Here is a 20,832-nt window from a genome sequence, read left to right on the forward strand (position 1 = left end):
TCTTCCCAATTGACCAGTATCCTGGCCACACGAATCCAAGAATCATAAACTTGGTAGGGCTCATGAATCTTCGCATAGCTACATGATTCCCAAGTTCTTCCCAGGAGCCCACAGGAGTAGCACAAGTCCGACAACTCTTCATAACTGAATTACTGTGATAAGAGATTATTCTTCACCCTAATCCTGGTTTCTGGGCAAACGGCCTTTGTGGCATCCAACAACACAGACTTGGGCAAATTTCTTCCTAATAGATGATTCCATCCAATCATCAAGGGACAAAGGAGAGCCCGCTATAGAAACAATTTAAAATATCTTCTCCCTATCCCATAATTCAATAGGGAGGTTTGATAGCTGAATCCAGACCCTCAGTTGGTGAACATCGTTCCGACTGGGATTGAAATTTGGTCTCCAGCTCTCCAATGCAAGTAATTGACCAGCCAAGGACCAAGGGCCTTTTGCTAGGATATAGCCTTGGATATCCTCTGATGGAAGATCAAATAGTAAGACTCCATCTGAGAGAGAGTACATTTGAAATTTTTCTTCTACATTCCATCATGACTCTCATCTTTTTTTAGACAAAATCAATAGAAACCCTCTATCCATAAACTTATCAATCAAAGCAGCCTTCCATCAGGCACAGAATAGATCGATCTCCTCGTCTGCAAAAGCCACCACCTGGGAAAATCGCTTCTCCATAATAGCTATCTCCTCTGCCGATGCTGAGGATGCCACCCACTGAAATTTGCATTGCGCTTGTGACCAAGATTTCGGAGCCTCAAGAGATCCATTTCCTTGCTTCGAGACTGAGTTCCTGGGAGGAGATCCATGGACCCCTTTAAGCTTCGGATTTGAGGTCGATGGAGCTTCCCCCATAAAAGCCCCTTCCTTGGGAACCGCATCAGCACCGTTTCTAACCACCTTCCTACCAGGTCTTGAGTGCTCCAGAGAAGATGTATCAGAGGAGAAAATCATTGAAGGGTTGGATTGCTCACCTGTTTCTTTCAAAGTCTTCTTTCCAGATGATGGAGTAGTCCCGTAAAAGCCTTCCACCTCCTTGCCAGAGGAAATGGAACCCCTGGGCTTGAAAGCCCCTCGCTGATCAAGCTTGACACCGCTAGTTGAGCCCTCCTCCACAAAGGTTGAAAACTCATCAGAGAGGCCAGAGGTTTTCATATCTGGCCTCTCTTCCCCCTTTTCGAACTCTTTTCTCATAGAAATAGGGTTCACTATTGATCCTTTATCACTCGCCTTCTTTTTCTCCATTCTGAACTTTCTCTCACTAGAACTCACTTTAAAATTGGACTTGTTTAGTGCTGCTATCTTTTTTCCATTTATTAAATTATAATATAAGAATTATGATTCTACCTAGTAGAAATAAAATTTATTTATTTTTTTTAATTATATTAAAATTATGTTTGGGAAAGATAGAATGGGCCAAAATCCTAAAGGATCAATCAACCGTGCTTCTCTTTCTTCTTAACTTTATTTTTCTTCTTTTTTGTTCTTTTTTTCTTTCCCTTTCTTCTTCTTTTCTTTATTCGTTTCTTACCCTTTTTCCCTTTATTGAGTTATAATATAATAATTACAATTCCAGCTAGCAGTAACAAAATTTAAGTGCTTTTTTTTTAAAATTTTATTAAGGATCCATTTGGAAAAAATAGAATTAGATCAAATCCTGAATGATCAATTGACCATGCTTTCTTTCTTCTTTACTTTTTTTTTCTTCTCTTTTCTTTTTTTTCTTTCATTTTCTTCTTCTTTTCATTATTTATTTTTTTTTTCTTTACTAAATTATAATATAATAATTATGAATCCAAATAGCAAAAACAAAATTTAAGTACTTTTTTTATTTTATCAAGGATCTATTTGGAAAAAATAAAATTGGCCCAAATCCTGAATGATTAATTGGCCATGCTTTCCTTTCTTTACTTTATTTTTCTCTCTTTTTCTTTTTTTCTTTCTTTTTCTTCTTCTTTTCTTTAGTTATCTCTCATCCTTTTTTTTTCTTCATTAAATTATAATATAATAATTATGATTCCAACTAGTAAGAATAAAATTTAAGTATAGTTTTTTATTAAATTTTATCAGAGATCTATTTAGAAAAAATAGAATAAACCCAAATCCGACCATGCTTTCCTTTCTTCTTTACTTTATTTTTCTTCCCTTTTTTTTCTTGTCTTCTTCTTTTCTTTATTTATTTCTTACCCTTTTTCTCTTTATTGAATTATAATATAATAATTATGACTCTAGCTAGCAGAAATAAAATTTAAGTATTTTTTTATTATATCAAGGATCTATCTGGAAAAGATAGAATAGGCCCAAATCTTGAAGGATCAATCAACCATGCTTTCCTTTCTTGTTGACTTTATGTTTTTTCTCCTTTGTTTTTTTTCTTTCCTTTTCTTCTTCTTTTCTTTATATTTTCTTTCCCATTTTTTCTTCATTGAATTATAATATATAATAATTATGATTCCAATAAAGAGAAACAACATTTAAATGCTTTTTTTCATTTTATCAAAGATTTATTTGGAAATGATAGAATTAGTCTAAATCTTGAAGGATCAATTGACCATGCTTTTCTTTTTTCTTTATTTTATTTTCTTCTCCTTTCTTTTTTCTTTCCTTTTCTTCTTCTTTTCTTTATTTATTTCTTTACTCTTTTCTCTTCATTGAATTATAATATAATAATTACGATTCGATCTAGTAGAAATAAAATTTAAGTGCTTTTTTTATTTTATCAAGGATTTGTTTGGAAAAGATAGAATTGGTCCAAATCCTGAAGGATCAATCGACCATGCTTTCCTTTTTTTCTTTACTATATTTTTCTTCCCCTTTTTTTTCTTTTCTTTTCATCTTTTTTTCTTTATTTATTTCTTATCATTTTTCTCTTTATTAAATTATAATATAGTAATTACAATTCTAACTAGTAAAAACAAAATCTAAGTACTTTTTTTTTTATTTTATCAATGATCTATTTGAAAAAAATAGAACTAGCCCAAATTCTGAAGGATCGATCCATCTTGCTTTCCTTTCTTCTTTGCTTTATTTTCCTTCCTCTTTCCTTTTTCTTTCCTTTTCTTCTTTTTTTCTTTATTTTTCCTTTTTTCCCTTTATTGAATTTAATATAATAATTATGATTTCAAATGACAGGAATAGAATTTAAGTATTTTTTTAATTTATCAAAGATCTATTTGAAAAAGTTAAAATTGACCCAAATTCTGAAAGATTAATCGACCATACTTTCCTTTCTTCTTTACTTTATTTTTCTTTCCCCTCTTTTTTTTCTTCTTTATTTCTTTCCTTTTTTTTCTTCATTGAATTATAATGTAATAATTATCATTATAGAAATAAAATTTAAATACTTTTTTTTATTTTATCAAGAATCCATTTGGAAAAGATAAAATTGGCCCAAATCCTGAAGGATCAATCGATTATGCTTTTCTTTCTTCTTTCTTTTATTTTTCTTTCTCTTTCTTTTTTTCTTTCCTTTTCTTATTCTTTTCTTTATTTATTTTTTTCTCTCTCTCTTTCATTAAATTATAATATAATATTATAATTATGATTCCAACTTGTAGATATATGGTTGCGTTTGGTGTATTGTAAGACAGTTATAATCTGGATTACTTAATAATCTAGATTACCTGCAATCTGAATAGATTATCAGTAATGTTGATTATTATATTTGGTACATATAGGTAATGTTGTAGTAAAATTATTAAAAATATTGATTTATATATTGGATATGATAATCAGATCACTAGTAATATAACATCAAAATTTTAAAATATTCTTAAATCAAATTTATTAAAAATTATACTCCATGCACCTAATTTTTAATTTTTCAGAATAAAAGAATAAAAATATATTATAATATATTATATATTATATATTATATATTATATATCATGTATTATATTATTTTTTATTTTTTATTTTTTTCATCCTTCTCCTTCCCTCGCATGCCACAATGCCCCCCCACCCTCGACAACTCCACCTCCGATCCCTCGACAATCGCATCTCCAGCATCACCCTCGACCCCTCGATCGTTTGCACCACCTTCTGTACCATCCCCTGATCCCCCGGCAAACCTGCAACCCGTGCCCTCCATAGCCACCTCCATCACCGCCTTCACCCACCTGCACCGCCGCCCTCACTCACACCGTCGGTCCCCTACACCCCACCCCCCCACAGCCATTCGACATGACGTCACTAGTAGTGACTGATGTCGCTTGATCTCCACTGAGCCCGATCTTTTTCTTCCTCATATCAGATAAAAAAAGAGGAGAGAGAGACCATCGGCTCCTCCACACTGTGTCCTCCTCTGTGTAATGACTGCAGGCCACTGATCGGAGAGGCAGCGGCAACTCTGATGGCAACATCTGGGCAGTCGACGGTGCCCGATGCGGCTCATCGGTGGCTCGATTAACAAACAAACGAAAAAAAGGGGGAGGGGTCATCGGGTCCTATCTTGATCGGCATTTTCCTCTTACTTCTTGATGGTTATCAATGGCCGATGGTTGGGAGACTGCAGTGGCCCGTTGATTTGTCGATTTTGGAGCCGCTGCTAGCCGAATCTTATGAAGGAGGGTGTCGATTTTGGCTCTCCTTTTTCCGCTACCCATCATGAGGAAGAAGATCGTCCAGATTTTTGAAGATAATTTTATCCAAAAAATTATTATAAGATTATCAAATACATGATATTCTGGATAGCCACCTTTCTCTTTGGTAATTCACATTACGTCATAGGAGATAATCTGGATTATCTGATAATCTGAATTACCAATCCAAAAAGTATATCAAACTTGATAATCTGGTGGGACTCTTTTAAATTGCTAGCAATCTGGATAGATTATCGGCTACCAAATGCAACTTAAAAGTTATGTGCTTGATCAAGGATCTATTTGGATACAATAGAATTGGCCCAAATTTTAAGGGATCAACGGACAATGAATAACACCAACATTTTTTTTTCCCATCCACTGATTGTCTGGCTGAATCATGGGATTAAAAAATGGTAGGAGGTGGCTATCCATATGGGGAAAAAAAATCTACGGAGGTTCTTTCATCTCCTACGATTGTTGGGCCTCCCCCTCCCCCCTTTCGATGCCTCTTCGCCCGTGCCCCCTCCCCTACTGCCTCCCTACCCCTCTTCCATCTCCTACCCCTCTCCAATTGCCCTTCTCCTTCATCGCCCTCCTCTGCCTCCTCCTCGCCCTCCCCAACACCGCCCCCTTGCCCATTCGTCCCCTCGTCGCCTTTGCCAGAACCTAAGAGAAAAGCCCAACCGAAACCTAAGAAACCCCCGATCTCCCTCCAATCCTCTCTTTCAACACAAATCTCCAAAAAAGAGAATGAAATGGAAAGAAAACTAAGTGAAAAGAAAAAAAAATAATGATCAATCTATGTGGGAAAAGGCCTTACATGATTTTTCATATGTTTTCCCCATTTGCCTTTTTACGTCCTCAGGGGTCTCAATCGAGCAGGCTGCTTAGAGCGGCCGAGTAGGGAAGCTTAGGAAATTATAGGGTTCTGTGTTGGGTATTTGTATATAATAGTATAAACCCTACAAATATATCATCAATTATTTCAAAAATAGATGTGAATTATGGCTTATTGGTTAGGGCAGTAGTAGATTATCCAAATTTTTGGAAGTCAAATATTCATACCTTTTATTTTTCAATAAAAAATTATAAAATATATATAATCAAATTTGAGTAGTAGATATCCAAGATATAAATTTCAAATCCATCTAAAATATGAACAAATTTAAAATTATAAAAATACATAAAAATATTTGCTAGGTGCTTTAAAAGAGTAGAATCATCATTTTCATTGAAAACTAACTAGCCATCTAATTAAGAAATAATACTTGAGATTTTCTATCAGCCATTTTCTATAATTTCGGTCACGATCAAGACTAGTATGCATAATTTTTTCAACAATTAGGGCTAATACACAGGCAATGGCTAATGCACAAAATTTTGAAAATCTTATTGGCATGTTCAAAATTCTTTTCTCCTCCAACTCCTAATTTTTTCTTTGACGATGGAGTCGGTGTTTTTCTATTGTCGATCGAGAAACATGGAAGAGAGGTTGTGGAGGCGACGGATCATGGCATGTCCGATTGGAGGGGCAGCGAGATGGAGGTGAGACTGCCGGCAAAGAGAGGGGGTGGTGCAAGATCAACTAGTTTGGTGACCTGCTAAAATAAAAGTTTTTTAATTATCCCTATGTAATGAATGGTTAGGATGTTTCCTATCATTTCCATTGAAAATAATTAAGAAGCACCACAGCAACTTCCTACATAGAGATATGTTAGCTTTGTTTTATATAATTATAATGATTAATATGATTTTGATAATGATAAGTTTATTATTTTAGTAAAAGAAGAGGAGAGAGGAGAAAGAAGCGAGGGGAAGAAAATTTTAATTTATTACCTAAACACGAGTTAAGATTAGCTACATGAGATTTTTCTCCTAATAGGATTTTATGCATAATCCTGTGGGATCAAAACATGCATCCTATCATGAAGTTTAATATAAGGTTATAAATCACAGATATATATATATATCCAAACTGACCAAGTAACTATTGCTAATGACAATATAATTTCAGTAAATATGAAGAATACAATAATCAAATTCTAATTTTTGAATTGCAGATAGAGCTGCTATTTCTCGTTATAACAAAAACATCGCATACCTTATGAGTTGACATGTGTAACTTAGAGATCATGTCCCCCTTCATTTGGCTTTTAACATCAAATTTATGGACCTTAAAGCAATATTCGGCAAGAAATGAATGAACACACGTTGAAAATAGAAACAAGTGCTGCGCTAAGGCCCTGGTGGTATGAAATAGCCTCTTTTCTAAAATGTGTTGGAAGGTCTTATGATTATTTTTTTAGAAAAAATAAAAATACTCAGATTGAGGGAGGGGTGGCAATCAGATAGGGTTAGATACATATTGAGTTGGAAGCTGGTCGGATCAAAAATTTATTAACCCAAATCTAACTTATTTATTGAATAAGTCAAAAATTTAGATTTGAATATGATCTGTTTATAAAATAGATAATTTGATCCGTCCTATACAACCTATCTTCAAATAAATTAAATAAATTAAACAGATTAGATTAAACATGTCAGAAGATAAATTTAAAATAGATTAAATAGATCGGATTATAATCTAATCTAATTATTAGACAGATCAAAACATGTTAAATGGATCAAAAGTCCTAACTTGAACCCAACTCATTTAATAAACAAAGACGGATCGATCTATTTATAATCCAAAATAATTAATATCAAGACTCGAATTACTTAAAATGGATTGTTTGTAGATTAGATTGATGAATCTGGCCATAAATTGCTACTATTAGATTGAGACTTGGCATGCAAAACTCAAAAGAACAGGCCAGCTCGGCACCCCGGTAATCTGAATTAGCTATTATTTTTCATGAATTTATATATAAAGCGCACTTCCATCGAGCCCTAGAGGTACAGCGTGGGCTGAGAAAGACATTTTTGGCTCGTTCCTAACAATTTTGAAAAGGTAACGATGCCCGAGATTTATGCTGACTTTGATGTGCTTAAACTTTTCAAACTCACAAACTTTCTAATCTCAATTAGCTTTTTACAGTACTTTGGTCCGCCTTTTTGAAGATGCGAAATTTCAGTGAGCATCCTCCTCAAAAGAAGTTCCGTGAGCAATTGTGCTTTCACGAGGAAAATGTCGCACTAGTATTTTTCTCTGACCTACTGCTAGAAAAGGAACTCCAGGAAACTTCACCTCCCTTCGAAGCAAAATTTCTTGCTGTCGCAACTATCAATCCATCTATTCTACGTTGGACCAGCAGATTATCTGCAAAAATGGTCAGACGTAGAAGCCAAGTTTCTACTCCAACATCTCCTCTTCCCAACCCCAGCACATCTACTACCTTCAAATTTTCTTAACCTGATTTCATGCCCTTGATGAGCCCTTAATGATCATTCTTTTATTGATACACTTTTGCCCTCAAAAATCACCTTTCTCAAGCTGTCTTCTTCTCCCTTTCAGACCTAGTTTCAAAGTTGAGCTCTATTTCATCTGACTGTTGTAGCTACGACGCGAGAAATCACCAAACTATTAATCATGCTTGAATGTCCTCTTGGTGGGACTGAATGTATCAAATTTTTCAGACTTCGTGACATCTGCAAAATTTTCACAAGCCGTGGTCCACAATATGACTTGTTTCCAGTTGTTTAAGGTCTCTGATATTTGGGTTCCTTGACCTAAGTAAGTAATGGATCAGTTATAGATCCTATTAGAGTCCATTTACAAAATCCTCTGGATCAGGTGAGATGGATCCATATTCTCCCTTGTTGGGACTCAGGTAAATTATCCAGGATTTGAACCTGTAATTCAGATATTTTTGTCCATTGCCCTTGGAGGGAGGGACTTTTTCTTCACAGCGACATGCTTGATGTGTTGCTCTGATATCCTCAGAAAGGAAAAAAGGGCAAAAGGGGAAAAAAAAATAGGGCCACTTGGTTAGAAAAAGGTGCAACAAAAGACTGTGTAATCTACTTCATTTCAACTGATCAACACTAATACTAAGTTCACATCAAAAGGATCAAATAAATTCAAGCAAGTTACTGCTGATCTTTTTTATCGAAACATGACTTCATTTTTGTTGTAGTTTCAAAAAGAAAAAGGAAAAAAGAATATCAAATTTTAATGTTTGATCTGCAATTAGATTTGCCAGTTCTGGTCTGAAGAAAAATGCTTATATCACATGATACATGAATTGACCCATGTATCCTGAAGATCTTAAGGAGGATCCCAAATCTAAGTTCTGGATATCAGCTGGCTTCACCTCAACTTGAAGATCCTTTGGCTTGGAGATGGTACACCATTAGAGGACCTTTGACTTTGCTCCAGACAAGACAATTGGAATTCTCCAAAGTTGTTTGGCCAATGTTAGGCCCTTCGGAATTGCTGATGTCCCTTCATGGAAGCTCACTTGGTCAATTCCTTTTATGGTTTCATCAATAATGGTTGGCAGATTTGTCCGTGCAATAAAGTTCTTTGGAAGGTTGCTATTCAAGAAAAAGCGAAAAATGTTTTGGCAAAAGAAGGTTGGCAAGTTTGTACGGGATGTGTTTTTTGTGGAGCAAATTCAGAATCTATCCCGCACCTTCTAATTAAATGCCCTTTTGTTTGCTTCTTTTGGGCGGCGCTCAAAATCCATTGGAACATTAGGGGATGGCCATGGCCCTCAAGCTTGCATGGAATTTGGACGTAGAGATTGGATGAGGAAGAAGTTTGATATTTCGATTAAGAGAGTGGCAAAAAAAGTTTGATATTTCAATTAATAGAGGTGCTTTGTTGGGAAATTTGGCGTGAAAAGAACGCAAGGATCTTCGTGAAGAAGAGCTGTACTAAATATTAGATTGTCATTCCAATAAAAATGAAGAAAACAAAATAATCACATTCTAATTTTTGATTCGCAGATAGAGCTGCTGTTTCCCGAGAAAACGAAAACGCTTATGTTACATGCAACATGAATTGACGCACGCAACTTAAAGATCTTGAGAACCATCGCTTTCCCGTCCATGTTGGTCGAGGACGTCAAATTTAATGGTCCAGAAGCAATATCTGGCAAGAAATAGGGATTGGAGATGATCTTCTCGACCTGAATCTTTGCCACGCAGCTTATATTCTTCGTCCCACGGGGACGGACGGTGCCTGCCTCGATTGGTGACAGCCCAACCAAAACCCCTCGGTAGTAGATATTAGTCGTCGTGTTATCGTTCTTGAAGGCTGCATAGTTCCGGTTATTGATGAAGATATCTAAAGCTAGCGATAGGTTCAGTGTCGGAGTGGGGAAGAGTCCAAATTCTATGTTTCGGATATTTACCAGCGTCGTCTCGACTTCTGGATCCTTTGGTTTGAACATGGTGAAGTATAAGATCACAAGAGTCACAATGAGGAGTACAATGACGATGGACGTCACAAGGCCACACTTCTTGAAGCACCTTCGATTACATTTCATCATGATCTCGTTGGCTTGTTAAATCACTGCAAAGCAAACTTTCACGGGAATAATGAAGGGAAAAAAAAAAAAAAAAAACTGTGGGAGGAGTTGCTTCACCTGTAATCTCTCGTCATATTCTTTTTAATGTTGTGTTTATATAAAGTTATCAAAGAACCAGATCCCAATGATATAATGGAAAGTTACAACAACTATGGAAAATCATAAACGATATAGAATCGAATAATAATAATATAAGAAGACATTCATGGGTGTGATAGGAAGGTATTTGCCGTAATCTAATTTGTTTCAATTATGGTTATCTTTTAAGAATGGGATAAGAAAGCAATCTTCCAACGATATTGTCATTTGAAAATGACTAGCAAAATATTATCATAATTGCCTCCTACGACAGCTTTTGACAATGGCTTGATAATTCACATGTGGTGACCCAGCGTTGATCATGGCATCATCACGACTGGCCTAATAAAACCAATGAAAGGGGATGGAAGGTTGACTGACGGGAAGGGCATTCAGACTAACAGGATGCTTACGAGAAGGGTTGCAATTTAATAAAGGATGTTTAAAATGCGTCAACAAATATAAGAAAGGATGTTTTAAGGCTTTGTCTGGGAGAAGGAATTGACGTTTGCGTCCGTGTATAAATAAAGTCCACAGATGCTGTCCAAATAAACCATTTTGGGTTTTGCTGCGGTACTTCCTAAAATTTTTTTAGAGATTTCTGCTTAATTTTTTGCTACTGTTCATCATAAAATAAACGATCCTGATTTTGCTTGTGCCAACTGCTTACATCATCGCAAAATCCAGATGAGAGGAAAGTACTGTCATTTGGAAAGAAAAAGGACGATGACGCGTGCAACTTTTGCGCCTTTCGGGGTGATGGCGGTGATGTAATTGTTCCGATTGTAAGGGGTAACGATTGAATAGTCCGGTACGAGTGAATACCAAGTAGCCCATGGTCTTCGCCGCCGATCTGCTCCACCTACCTTCGGCACGTGACTGTCAGGACAAAATTTGTCGATATCTTGGTTGGAAAAATTCTCGAATATGCTCAACCCTAAGCCAGCCCGTGGCTTAAATGGGTTAGTCAAAAACTGCTGAGAAACTAATTACTTAACGAGTTTTCTCATGGAAATTGGAATTCACAACCATCAAGATCTTTGTAGTATAACTATTTTTTTTTTTTTTTTTTTTTTGACTTTTGGTAGTTACATCAATCAACAGTACATAATTTCTAGTAGTGAAATGTCCAGCAATAAATCTAGGGTGAAGCTTTTTGCTTCCTCTCTTTCAATCAAAAAACAAAAAAAATCATCTTGACGCGGGTATATATTTAGTAAATTTGTTTAGACTTCTATTCTTGGTGCTGGTGTTGCTGTTTCTTTCTCCTCCAAGCAAACTTGTTCATTCTCCCTTATTTGTATTTTGCTATCCTTCTCTTCTCTTTTCTTTCCCCAGAGAACACCATAAAGACCTCCAATCATGATAACTCCACTTACAATGCTGCAATGACAAATTACAATTGTAAACTTCCCTTTCAAGCTATGATAATCAAGAAAAAAAAAATCGTTTTCAAGCATAATAGCATAATATGTAAAGCAGAATTGATGAAGCGCTGAAGCACACCTTCCCAAATTAACTACTTCTCCAAGAAGAAAATAGGAGCATATGATTTGGATAACCAGAGTTAATGGTGTGGTCATAGCCAAGAAAACTGGGCCCCTCTTCTCAATGGTCCATGACTGCAAATAGAATGTGACTCCAGTGGCCATGATACCCTGTCATGCAACACTCGATCAAATAAGATAAGGGATATATCAACGCATGCTTAGGTGGTCAATTATTATTTTTGTCACCAAAAAGGTAGTTCAGATTTTTTTTTTTCCTCACTAAAGCATGAACAGCAAATTGATATAATACATTATAAACAAGCTATGTTGCAGAAAATTTAAGTCTTCTTACTCAACTCTCCATTTGACCTCCAATCAAGTGTTCGCATATAAAGGCAATATTTCTAATGAAGGGGTGCAAGCTGGCTCTATCAATTCTCCATTTAGATATTCTTCTTTTCACTATATTTATTTATTCTTACTAATTTTATTATTTGAAAGCTTTAGGAGGGCTCAGTGAGGAAGGTTTGGCAATTCTACGCTATGATTTCGTGAGAAAAGATGGGCTCTGATGGAACAAAGATGGCGCACGAAAAAATATCTTGAAAGAAATGAAAAGAAAAATACTTACCCCATAAGCCACTGAGAGGAGATTCATGTCGAAGCCCAACTTCCACTTAGAAAAGTCCCTCTCAAATGCTAGAGCTATGAAGAATGACTGAATGGTGCTAAATAGACACTGAAGAGTGGTGAATGAAAGCTTGACAGGGTACTCCTTCAACACATATCCCTAGTGGAAATTAAAATCATTTTGTCTTGAGATCAGAAGATAGAACCAAATTATAGTATGGCATGATAAAATGCAGGACCTTTGATTTGGATAACTGGGAAATCTGGTGCCTAGAGCTTAGAAGCATACCTGCAGGACTATCCACAGAGACAATGCTATAGTAGAAATGGTCATAAGGAGGATCCCCAGGGCCCACTTGGAGTGACCTTGATCGCTTTGACTCGTTCCATGACCAAGGAGGTGATGATGGTTGAAGGATTTCAACTGGGGTCCCTTGTAGAAGGCCATTGTCAGGATACCAGCTAGGCAGAGTATCAGTCCAAGAACTTTGGCAACGCCATGAAGCCTTTTTACCTTAATGCTTTCTATCCTGTCAGGAAACAATGATAACGCCTGATTAAGATCTAATAATAACATATATTTCTTTCAAGAAAGATCAGCAAGCGCTTTTTTTTGGAAAAAAGGGCATACTATATGGGCTGCTGGGCACATGTAAATTATACTGAAAAGATTGTCCCCAAAAAAATTATATTAGAAAGCACATTTAAATTGGAGTTGTCTCATTTTTATATAGTGCCTAACAACCAAAGGTTCCAGATCCAAATCTTCTGATGGAACATCTCCAAAAATTAGGATAAAAGCAATTATTATATGGATATGCCTCCCTCCCTTTCCCTCAATAAATTAAAAAATAAAGAAAAAGGGAGGGAAGGGTTATAATTTGAAAATTCCTGGATCAAAATGCTTTGGAGAAGAAAGGCTCCAAGTTTGGAACCCAGTCTCTCTCACTTGGTGGGATTCGTCTAGCCAGTGGACTCTGTGCAATTCAGTGAGAAATAGACAGTAGGACAGGCAAGGTAGCCCAATTATAAATTGGTGAGCTTAATCACACTGATTTTTTTATTTTTTTAAGATGAGTTGTCTTTTTTTTTTGAAAAAAAAAAAAAAGAGTGCTGAATTTATGGTACAGAGAAGATAAGTTATGACCAACATACTGATTCCGTTTCATGGGATTTGTCTGATGTTCCTACCGACACCATTGGATGTCTACATTCTTGTATAGTTCTACATACCAATTCAACACAAAAGAAAAGAAAAGAAAAGATAGGACTTTTAAAAAATGTGATCGAGCCATACCTCAATAGAACAGCCAAAACGAAGGTAACCACGGGAATGGAATTTATCATTGCAGCTGCTGATGTGGTTGTTGTATAATCAAGACCAACAGCATATGTGTCTAAGAATATAACAAACCTAAACATCCCAAAAAAAAAAGTGGTCAGAAAAGCATTAAAAATCCTATAAAATATTATACTCAAAGTATGAAGGGTAAACTCATAGGAATAAGTAATTATGGACTATGGTAGATATGCTGAGTGAAATTTTAATGGAAATATAAGAAAATGAGATTAATAAAAAGAACTAATTGTCATATAATGTTGCGATGTATATACATATCATCAGTATGATTATAAAGAAGAGCATATAGTACTTCCTTCTTTGTCTAAAATAACAATGGGTGTACTGCCTGAAACAGTTTTTACTTTACTATTCTCTTTTTTTTTTTTTTTTCACGTGTTGTTGTTGAGACTGTCTACAAGGATTACCAATGTCAAACATTTGGAGAAATATCTCCGATTCCCAAGATTTAGAAAAAGGAATGTTGCTAAGCTTCATAAGCAATGCAAGATGACAATCCATCCACCTCCTTTTCCATATGTGGAATTTACTCATCTTGTAGATAATTGGATAGCACTAGCCTTGAGAGAAAATAAGTACTTTTCAATTTAAAATAAATATAAATATATTTAATACCCAATTTTGATATCAATTTAATATCCATATTTATATTTATATTTATTTAAAAAATATAGTCATAATTATTAATGTATCAATGTCGTGCACCCTATGCCAACCACCCTGTCGCTCCCCACTCGAGTGACAAGCTCATGCAACTAAGCACGCAAATATATCTAGCTGAAACTTCTTTTTAGGCCTTCCTCCGCCTCCCCTCTCGTTGTAAATTCTGTTTTAAACTTTGGTTGTATATATCTTTTTCAATGGAATAAAGTTGCTGGAGACTAATGTCGCTTTCAGCCCTTTAGTCTCCATTATCTTTTAAAACAAAAAAAAAAAAAGCATCGGTATTTAAAAGAAAATAGCTTTTTTTTTTCTTAAACATGGAATTTGATTCAAAAACAACTTACCCCACAAATGCAAGCAGGAAAATCTTGAAGCAGACCTTAAATGACAGCGGTGGAGCTCTCTTCCTAAATAACAGAATATGTTAACGACGACATGAAAATAATTAATGAAAGTTCAAAATCCCGCAAAAATAGAGCAACTAGTACCTCTCAAGCACAAAAGCAATTGGTGCCAAGAAGACAGTGCCAATCAGCTGTCTATAGAACACATAAACGTATGTGTTCATGCCTCCATTCAAGGCAGCCTTGGTGAAAATCTGCATGACCACATATATAAACCTAATGAGAAAAGCGACCGCATAGACCTTCGCATTCTCCATGACTACTGTTGGGTTAGAGCTGAAGGGAAGGATGGAATCGGTGGATATATATAGAGGGCCGGATGGGAGGGCAAATAGGAATTTAGCTCCTAAACGGAAACGGATGCAAGAGAAAGTGGGGGACAGCCAGTGGTGGGTGAGTCAAATTTGAGTTCGAATCGTTTGCCGCACGTTTTTTGGCACCGTAAACGATGTGCTGCTCTGGATAGATGGTCGCCATACCAACCGTCTTAGGCCGCCTTTTGTGGACGTTCAAATGATGCGATGGTCGTTAGAACGGAAAAGCATCCTGCCGTGCAAAAGTTAGGCTTTTGCACCGCAGGAGACCTTGACCTGCTTTCCCTCTGTTGAAAGTGAGATGGCCTTTGCCACACCACTTTCATGGATAACATTGCTGACTGACTTGATGTCTGACCGGAAGTGCAAAGGGATGGAAAGGAAGTTAAAGTAAGTGGATTCCTACTCACCAGCACCACTCTTACATACGAGCAGACCATTAAATACATTTTGATTGAATAAAACAGATTAAAGACTGTGAGCTCTGTGCGTGAGAGAAAGGGAAGAAATCCAGCGCTGAGCAATTAATTGTTTTCAGAAAGATTAGAGCGAAAAGTATCTTTTATGTTAATTCTTTGATTGGGGATGCTATTTTTTTTTTTCTTTTTTTGTTCTCTTGTTCTTCTCTAATGTTTTATCGTTTAAGGGACAAAGATTTTAGGCACACTAGAGCGTACGTTATGCTGACCAAACATTATTTATAAAATGAGCGTAGATAATTTTTTTTTTCCCGATGACAAAATGAGCACTGATTTAATTAGAATATGCTATGCTTAGTCTGACTATCGTATATCCATTTTTCTAGTGTCGGCTACGCCATTTTCTATATATATCCATCTCAAAACAGGCTTATCCTTTATGCGCTCTTTTAGATTGTACATCCGAAATTAATTTTATAGGATGACAATCAATATAATATGTATACTACTACTAACAAAAATATCATAATTACTCCAATGCTACAATAAAATATTACACTATTATAATTACTATTACATTATAACTACATTATATTTATTATAATATCTTATATAACATGGTATTCTATAATAATTATTAATAATATACATGATTATGCTATAACAATATTATTATAATATTGTACTAAATAAGCACCTAGTATTTATTGTATTGCTATAAAACTAATATTATAATATTATTAATATAATATAATAATATTATAATAATATTTATTATAATATAACATCTTATTGACATAATAATATTAACATTACTATTATGGGTGGAACGTTCCTGATGATTGAATCGAAGACACTGACAAACTCTGATCCCGATCGATCTAAAGATCAATCGACCACCCATACATTAGTCGCCGATCTACATATTGGCTATCGAGCCTCATCATCAAACAATCTTCATGTATCGGATATTGATCTAGGCTCCAGATGCCGATCTCCACATCGACTCCCGATCCATATATCTGCTGCCGATCTCTATCTCCAATAATTCGTGTAGCAAGCCATCGATTCACGCTCCCTCCAACTCCTATTTTGATCGTCATATTTGAAAAGTTTAATAGGAAACTCCTGCATGCTTCGTTCAAGTCACGCAACCACTAAGAGCAGTTAGCACATGCCAGATAAAGCAATCACAACCATCTAATCTCAGGTAATTATGTTGGAAATCTCGGGATGACATGTCCAGGCCTCGAATTTTTTTTTTTTATGATTTTCATCTCGATTTTTAAATAGAGATAAATCGAGGATTCTTAGATATGCAATTTTTCTTCTCTAATTGCATTTCTTCCTATCTATTTAGTCAATTCTTGATTTGAGTATCGAAGGATTTCTATCGGAGGCAATCTGATCAGAAACTTATTTTGTAGGTCCAGTAACCATCTCCTTGCTGATCGTCATTTCACTGTAGCAAATTGATCCAAATCAAAAATCAGCAGCAATCATTACAATGAAATTATTAATTTTCAACTTATTTCAAAAAATTTAATAACCAAATAGATTTTAGCATAAATATCCCGCATAGTATTTTATATTCTCATTTTCTTTATGCTTGTATCATATGCAGCCTTAAAGGAAAACAAAAGAAAAAAAAAAAAAATCAAAAGAAGGTCGCATGGCTGACGTTAACGTCCAACGTCAAGCTGGTAGCATAAATGGAGATGGGTTTGGGGAGCATCTTTAATGCAAAAAAATGATTTCCCTGGATGTCATATATGTCGTTGGATTGGGCTACGTTCGCTTTGAGAGTTTTGCCGGCAGCTGGAAGAAAAATTAGGATGCTTTGAAATCTATGTGCAAAGCACAATCAAGTTGTTGGTGCGCGACAAAAAAGGGGTCACCCTCTCGCGCGAACGGTACAACCCGAGCGCTTTGGCGACAGGTAGAATAAGGCACAAAGAAACAAAGTACATAATTTCCTTGTAACTTCACGGCCGTGAGTCATGGAACAGCAGCGCTGCACGTTTTATCTTCGTGCGGATTTGCGCGTGTCCGCAATGACGGTAATGTCACTGGTGTGACACGTCATGGTTTGACCAACACAACATGAATGCACCCGATAAACTGCACAAACATTCTCATTCCATGTTGGAGCAAGGGAAAGACGAAGTTCATGGCCAAAAATCTCCTGATTGGTGCATTAGAAAAAATTGCATGGAGCTTTTTTTTTTATTATTATTATTATTTTTTTTACCATATCTCTCCTGCTGTATAAATCCTGTGGAAACTATATTGGGATGGAAATTCTTTTACCAACCGAGAATGTCCTTCTCGTAACTTAAACGAAAAAAAAAAAAAAAAAAAATGGTACCCATGTAAAAGTTGAGGCTGTTCATATATATGCCAATACCTTTTGTTCTTATAATTTTTTTATCAACCCATCCTCCTCCTATTCATCTTCAAGCTTTTCTTCTTTCCCTTCTCAAATTATGTATTGATTTATTAAATAATTAATTTATTAGATATATATTATTTGATCATTGATTATATATTAATAAATTTTATATTTTAAAAATTATATATTAATTTTTTTAAATGCAAGCATGAAAAATTAAAATATAAAGACTCGGGCGCACTGAGAGTCCTGCCAAACATGCGCACGAGGCATAGAAATTCCAACGTAGAGATTTACTATATCATGTACCAGGGGGGTGCGCTAGCTAGTTATTGTCGTTCTGTAAAGTACGCTTGGATAATGGTCTACCCTTTCTGGCAGTGTCTGTTGATGGGAGCAAGTTCTCAAGGAGACCTTCCACCATTTGCCCACGAAATCACAGTTCTCAAAGTCACTATCCATAAAGGCATATTTGATTTGAAGAGTGTACGTGCTTGTTTTGGCAATGCAACAATGCAACAAAAGCCCATGTACTCCATGAAACCATGCCATATTACGTTAATACTCAAAAATACAGCAGACGCCTCTGCACTCTATGAAATTATACCATATTACATAAAATTAAGTATTACAAATTGCTTATGGATGATTTTCTAGGAACATCATGATTTCTTAGCCCCTTACATCTGAGTTATTTCGTATTAGCTGGCATGGAACATATTAATATCCTCTGGTATTATCAATTATCTCTGCGTTGTCTAGCAGAATGGAATCCAAATTATCAATATCATCTTTTGGTTGCTGTGTTTTGGACTCTAGGCCACTGCTCATTTTACAATATTGCCACTACTTCCAGATTCTTTTATCTTGATTGGTGGACTCTTGCTCCTGCAAGCAATTTTTGGCCTCTTATCTATTCACACTTTTCTTTCACTTATCAATTCTTATTATTACTAATCCTTAACAATCACTGCTATTTTGATCTATCTTATAGGACGCTAACAGTTACTGGTACTCTTATGTATTTATTCTTTAACGTTTTGGTCTGTACAACCTCTTTTTTATTCTTAGCAGGCTCCTGATTTTGTAATCCTCTATAATAACTACCTACTTATTGACAATGAAGATCTGCCCCTTTTTCTACCAAAAAAAAAACAGTTTTGGGTTTTGCTGGGTTGCTTCTAAAAATTTTTACAGATATTTCAATTTAATATTTGCTTACCGTTCATCATTAAATGAGTGATCTTGTTTTCTCTTGTGCCAACGGATTATATCCTTGCAAAGTCCAAGCATGTGCGGCAAGCGTTATAACTTAGACAAAATCCAACGAGGATGACTGATGTTATTTATAAAACTTTGATGATAGTGATGATGTAATTTTTGCACTTTTAGGAGGTAAAAATTGATTAATCTAATATGAGTAAACAGCCCTTCATTTAGGGGCAGTGATCTGATTAGATTGAGTCAGATAAGGATTGAATCAATACGGATCGGATCAAATATTCATTAACGCCACCTGTTTATTAAATATGCCAAAAATTGATATCTAAATATGACCAATTTATTGAATAGATAATTTGATTCTACCCATATAACCAATTTATTAAATAGATTAAATAAATTTTTAACTTATTAAATGGATCTAAATAGGTTAAATATGTCAAATAGATTAGGCACATTGGATAAAACATGATAGAAACATGTTAAGAAGGTTTTAAATAAGTTTAATAAGTCTTGAATAGATTAAGTGGATCGGATCTGATTTAATTATTAGATGGGTTGAAGCATATTAAAAGGATTAAAGGTCTAAATGTAAATTCAATCTATATGATTCATTTATGATCTAAATTTATTTATACTATATCCGAACTTGTTTAAAATGAATTGTCGGTGAATCAAATTAACGAGCTGGATTATAAATTGCCGCCTCTCTTTTTGTTTTCCTCGTGGATCTACCCACCTTTTGTCGGCCGATCCAAAAAGGCCCACCGACCTTTTATTTTTATTCTCTGAGATCAGCTGGTTATTTTTATGCTGCTGCCTCGTATATAGAGCATGGAGTTTCCTGCTATGTTCATCTCTTATTTTTTGGTCTCTACCATGTCTTACAGGGCGTTGAAATCTCAGCTGCAGCTTTTACTTGTCTGAAAAGTTTCCAAGCTTAAGTTCTGGGAATGTTGGCCTTACCATCCTTTTGTTGTTGTAATATTATGTTTCTGGGTTTCTTTTTAGCTGTATATTTAGTTATGCAGTTTGACAGTTTTTTGGGGCGTTTTTTTTTTTTTTTCCTTCTGTAACCTGCTTGTTGTACTGATTTACGCAATATAGTTTTATTCTTTCTGTTAAAAAAAAAAAAAGCGATAGCCTGTTGTCACAATGTCGGCCGGCCATTTACTTCGTGACCGACAAACCTGTTCAAGTCGAATCCACCTCAAAGCTGGCGATCTTGGCCAGCCGTCGTCTGATTCTTCCACCTTCCGCGAGGGGTAGGGGTGGGGGTGTGGGACGGAGAGTGGGGGAGAGAAGGTTCCCAAAAAAAAAAAAAAAAAAAAAAAAAAAAGGGATAAAAAACGTGCCGTAGCAATCCCCATCTGTTTTAGGTCCAGTCGTCCAAAGTGGCCGCCACCGGCGACTCGCAGCGAAGTCTCCAAGATATTCGAGTCTCCGTCGGATTGGGAAGGATGGAGCTCGACGTGCTCGGAACGTTCAGGCTCTCTCACAGCAATATGAAGTCATCTGTATGAATGAAATATTTGGTTTGAATTGGGTATGTGGTCTTCTTTTTTTTTTTTTTTTAATTCTAGCGGTGAAAGAAGACTCAGGTATTCCGGGTTCTTAAGCGGACTCTGAGCCATGCAATCAAGATTGAAACTTTACTCCTGATGTTTGGCAGATTGATGGGATATTTGTTCAGCCTCCTTTCATGTCGTCTTGTATTTAAGGTGCTGTATAGCTGAGGACCTGGAAAATTAAAGATCTATATTAATGTTGTCGTGATGATGAGCCC

General features: G+C 35.7%; 2 protein-coding genes across 2 annotated transcripts; both read right to left on the reverse strand.

The window, feature by feature from the left end:
- Window positions 1–8,893: 8,893 nt before the first annotated feature.
- LOC105052703 (uncharacterized) lies at window positions 8,894–10,036 on the reverse strand. Its single transcript, XM_010933623.2, has 2 exons — window positions 9,471–10,036; window positions 8,894–9,077 (listed from the first exon to the last, which is right to left on the reverse strand). Exons 1-2 carry the CDS (start codon window positions 10,034–10,036, stop codon window positions 8,894–8,896), a joined length of 750 nt encoding a protein of 249 aa, XP_010931925.2.
- Window positions 10,037–11,227: 1,191 nt separating this feature from the next.
- On the reverse strand, window positions 11,228–14,972 carry LOC105051800 (WAT1-related protein At5g64700). The gene is made up of 7 exons (XM_010932408.4): window positions 14,785–14,972; window positions 14,641–14,703; window positions 13,571–13,687; window positions 12,563–12,803; window positions 12,275–12,433; window positions 11,660–11,811; window positions 11,228–11,536 (listed from the first exon to the last, which is right to left on the reverse strand). Exons 1-7 carry the CDS (start codon window positions 14,955–14,957, stop codon window positions 11,380–11,382), a joined length of 1,062 nt encoding a protein of 353 aa, XP_010930710.1. The 5' UTR covers window positions 14,958–14,972; the 3' UTR covers window positions 11,228–11,379.
- Window positions 14,973–20,832: the final 5,860 nt, after the last annotated feature.

The sequence above is a fragment of the Elaeis guineensis genome, chromosome 2 (assembly GCF_000442705.2).
Source record: "Elaeis guineensis isolate ETL-2024a chromosome 2, EG11, whole genome shotgun sequence".
NCBI lineage: Eukaryota > Viridiplantae > Streptophyta > Magnoliopsida > Arecales > Arecaceae > Elaeis > Elaeis guineensis.

Excerpts from the sequence above, each read along its gene's own strand:
- LOC105052703 (XM_010933623.2), bottom strand. The coding sequence starts at position 10,036 with ATGATGAAATGTAATCGAAGGTGCTTCAAGAAGTGTGGCCTTGTGACG. Across the intron at positions 9,078-9,470 it reads TGCGAATCAAAAATTAGAAT|CAACCTTCCAAAGAACTTTA; the intron begins GTGATTATTTTG and ends TTTCTTGAATAG.
- LOC105051800 (XM_010932408.4), bottom strand. The coding sequence starts at position 14,957 with ATGGAGAATGCGAAGGTCTATGCGGTCGCTTTTCTCATTAGGTTTATA. Across the intron at positions 13,688-14,640 it reads TTCCTGCTTGCATTTGTGGG|GTTTGTTATATTCTTAGACA; the intron begins GTAAGTTGTTTT and ends TGGGATGTTTAG. Across the intron at positions 12,434-12,562 it reads CTCTGTGGATAGTCCTGCAG|GGATATGTGTTGAAGGAGTA; the intron begins GTATGCTTCTAA and ends AATTTCCACTAG.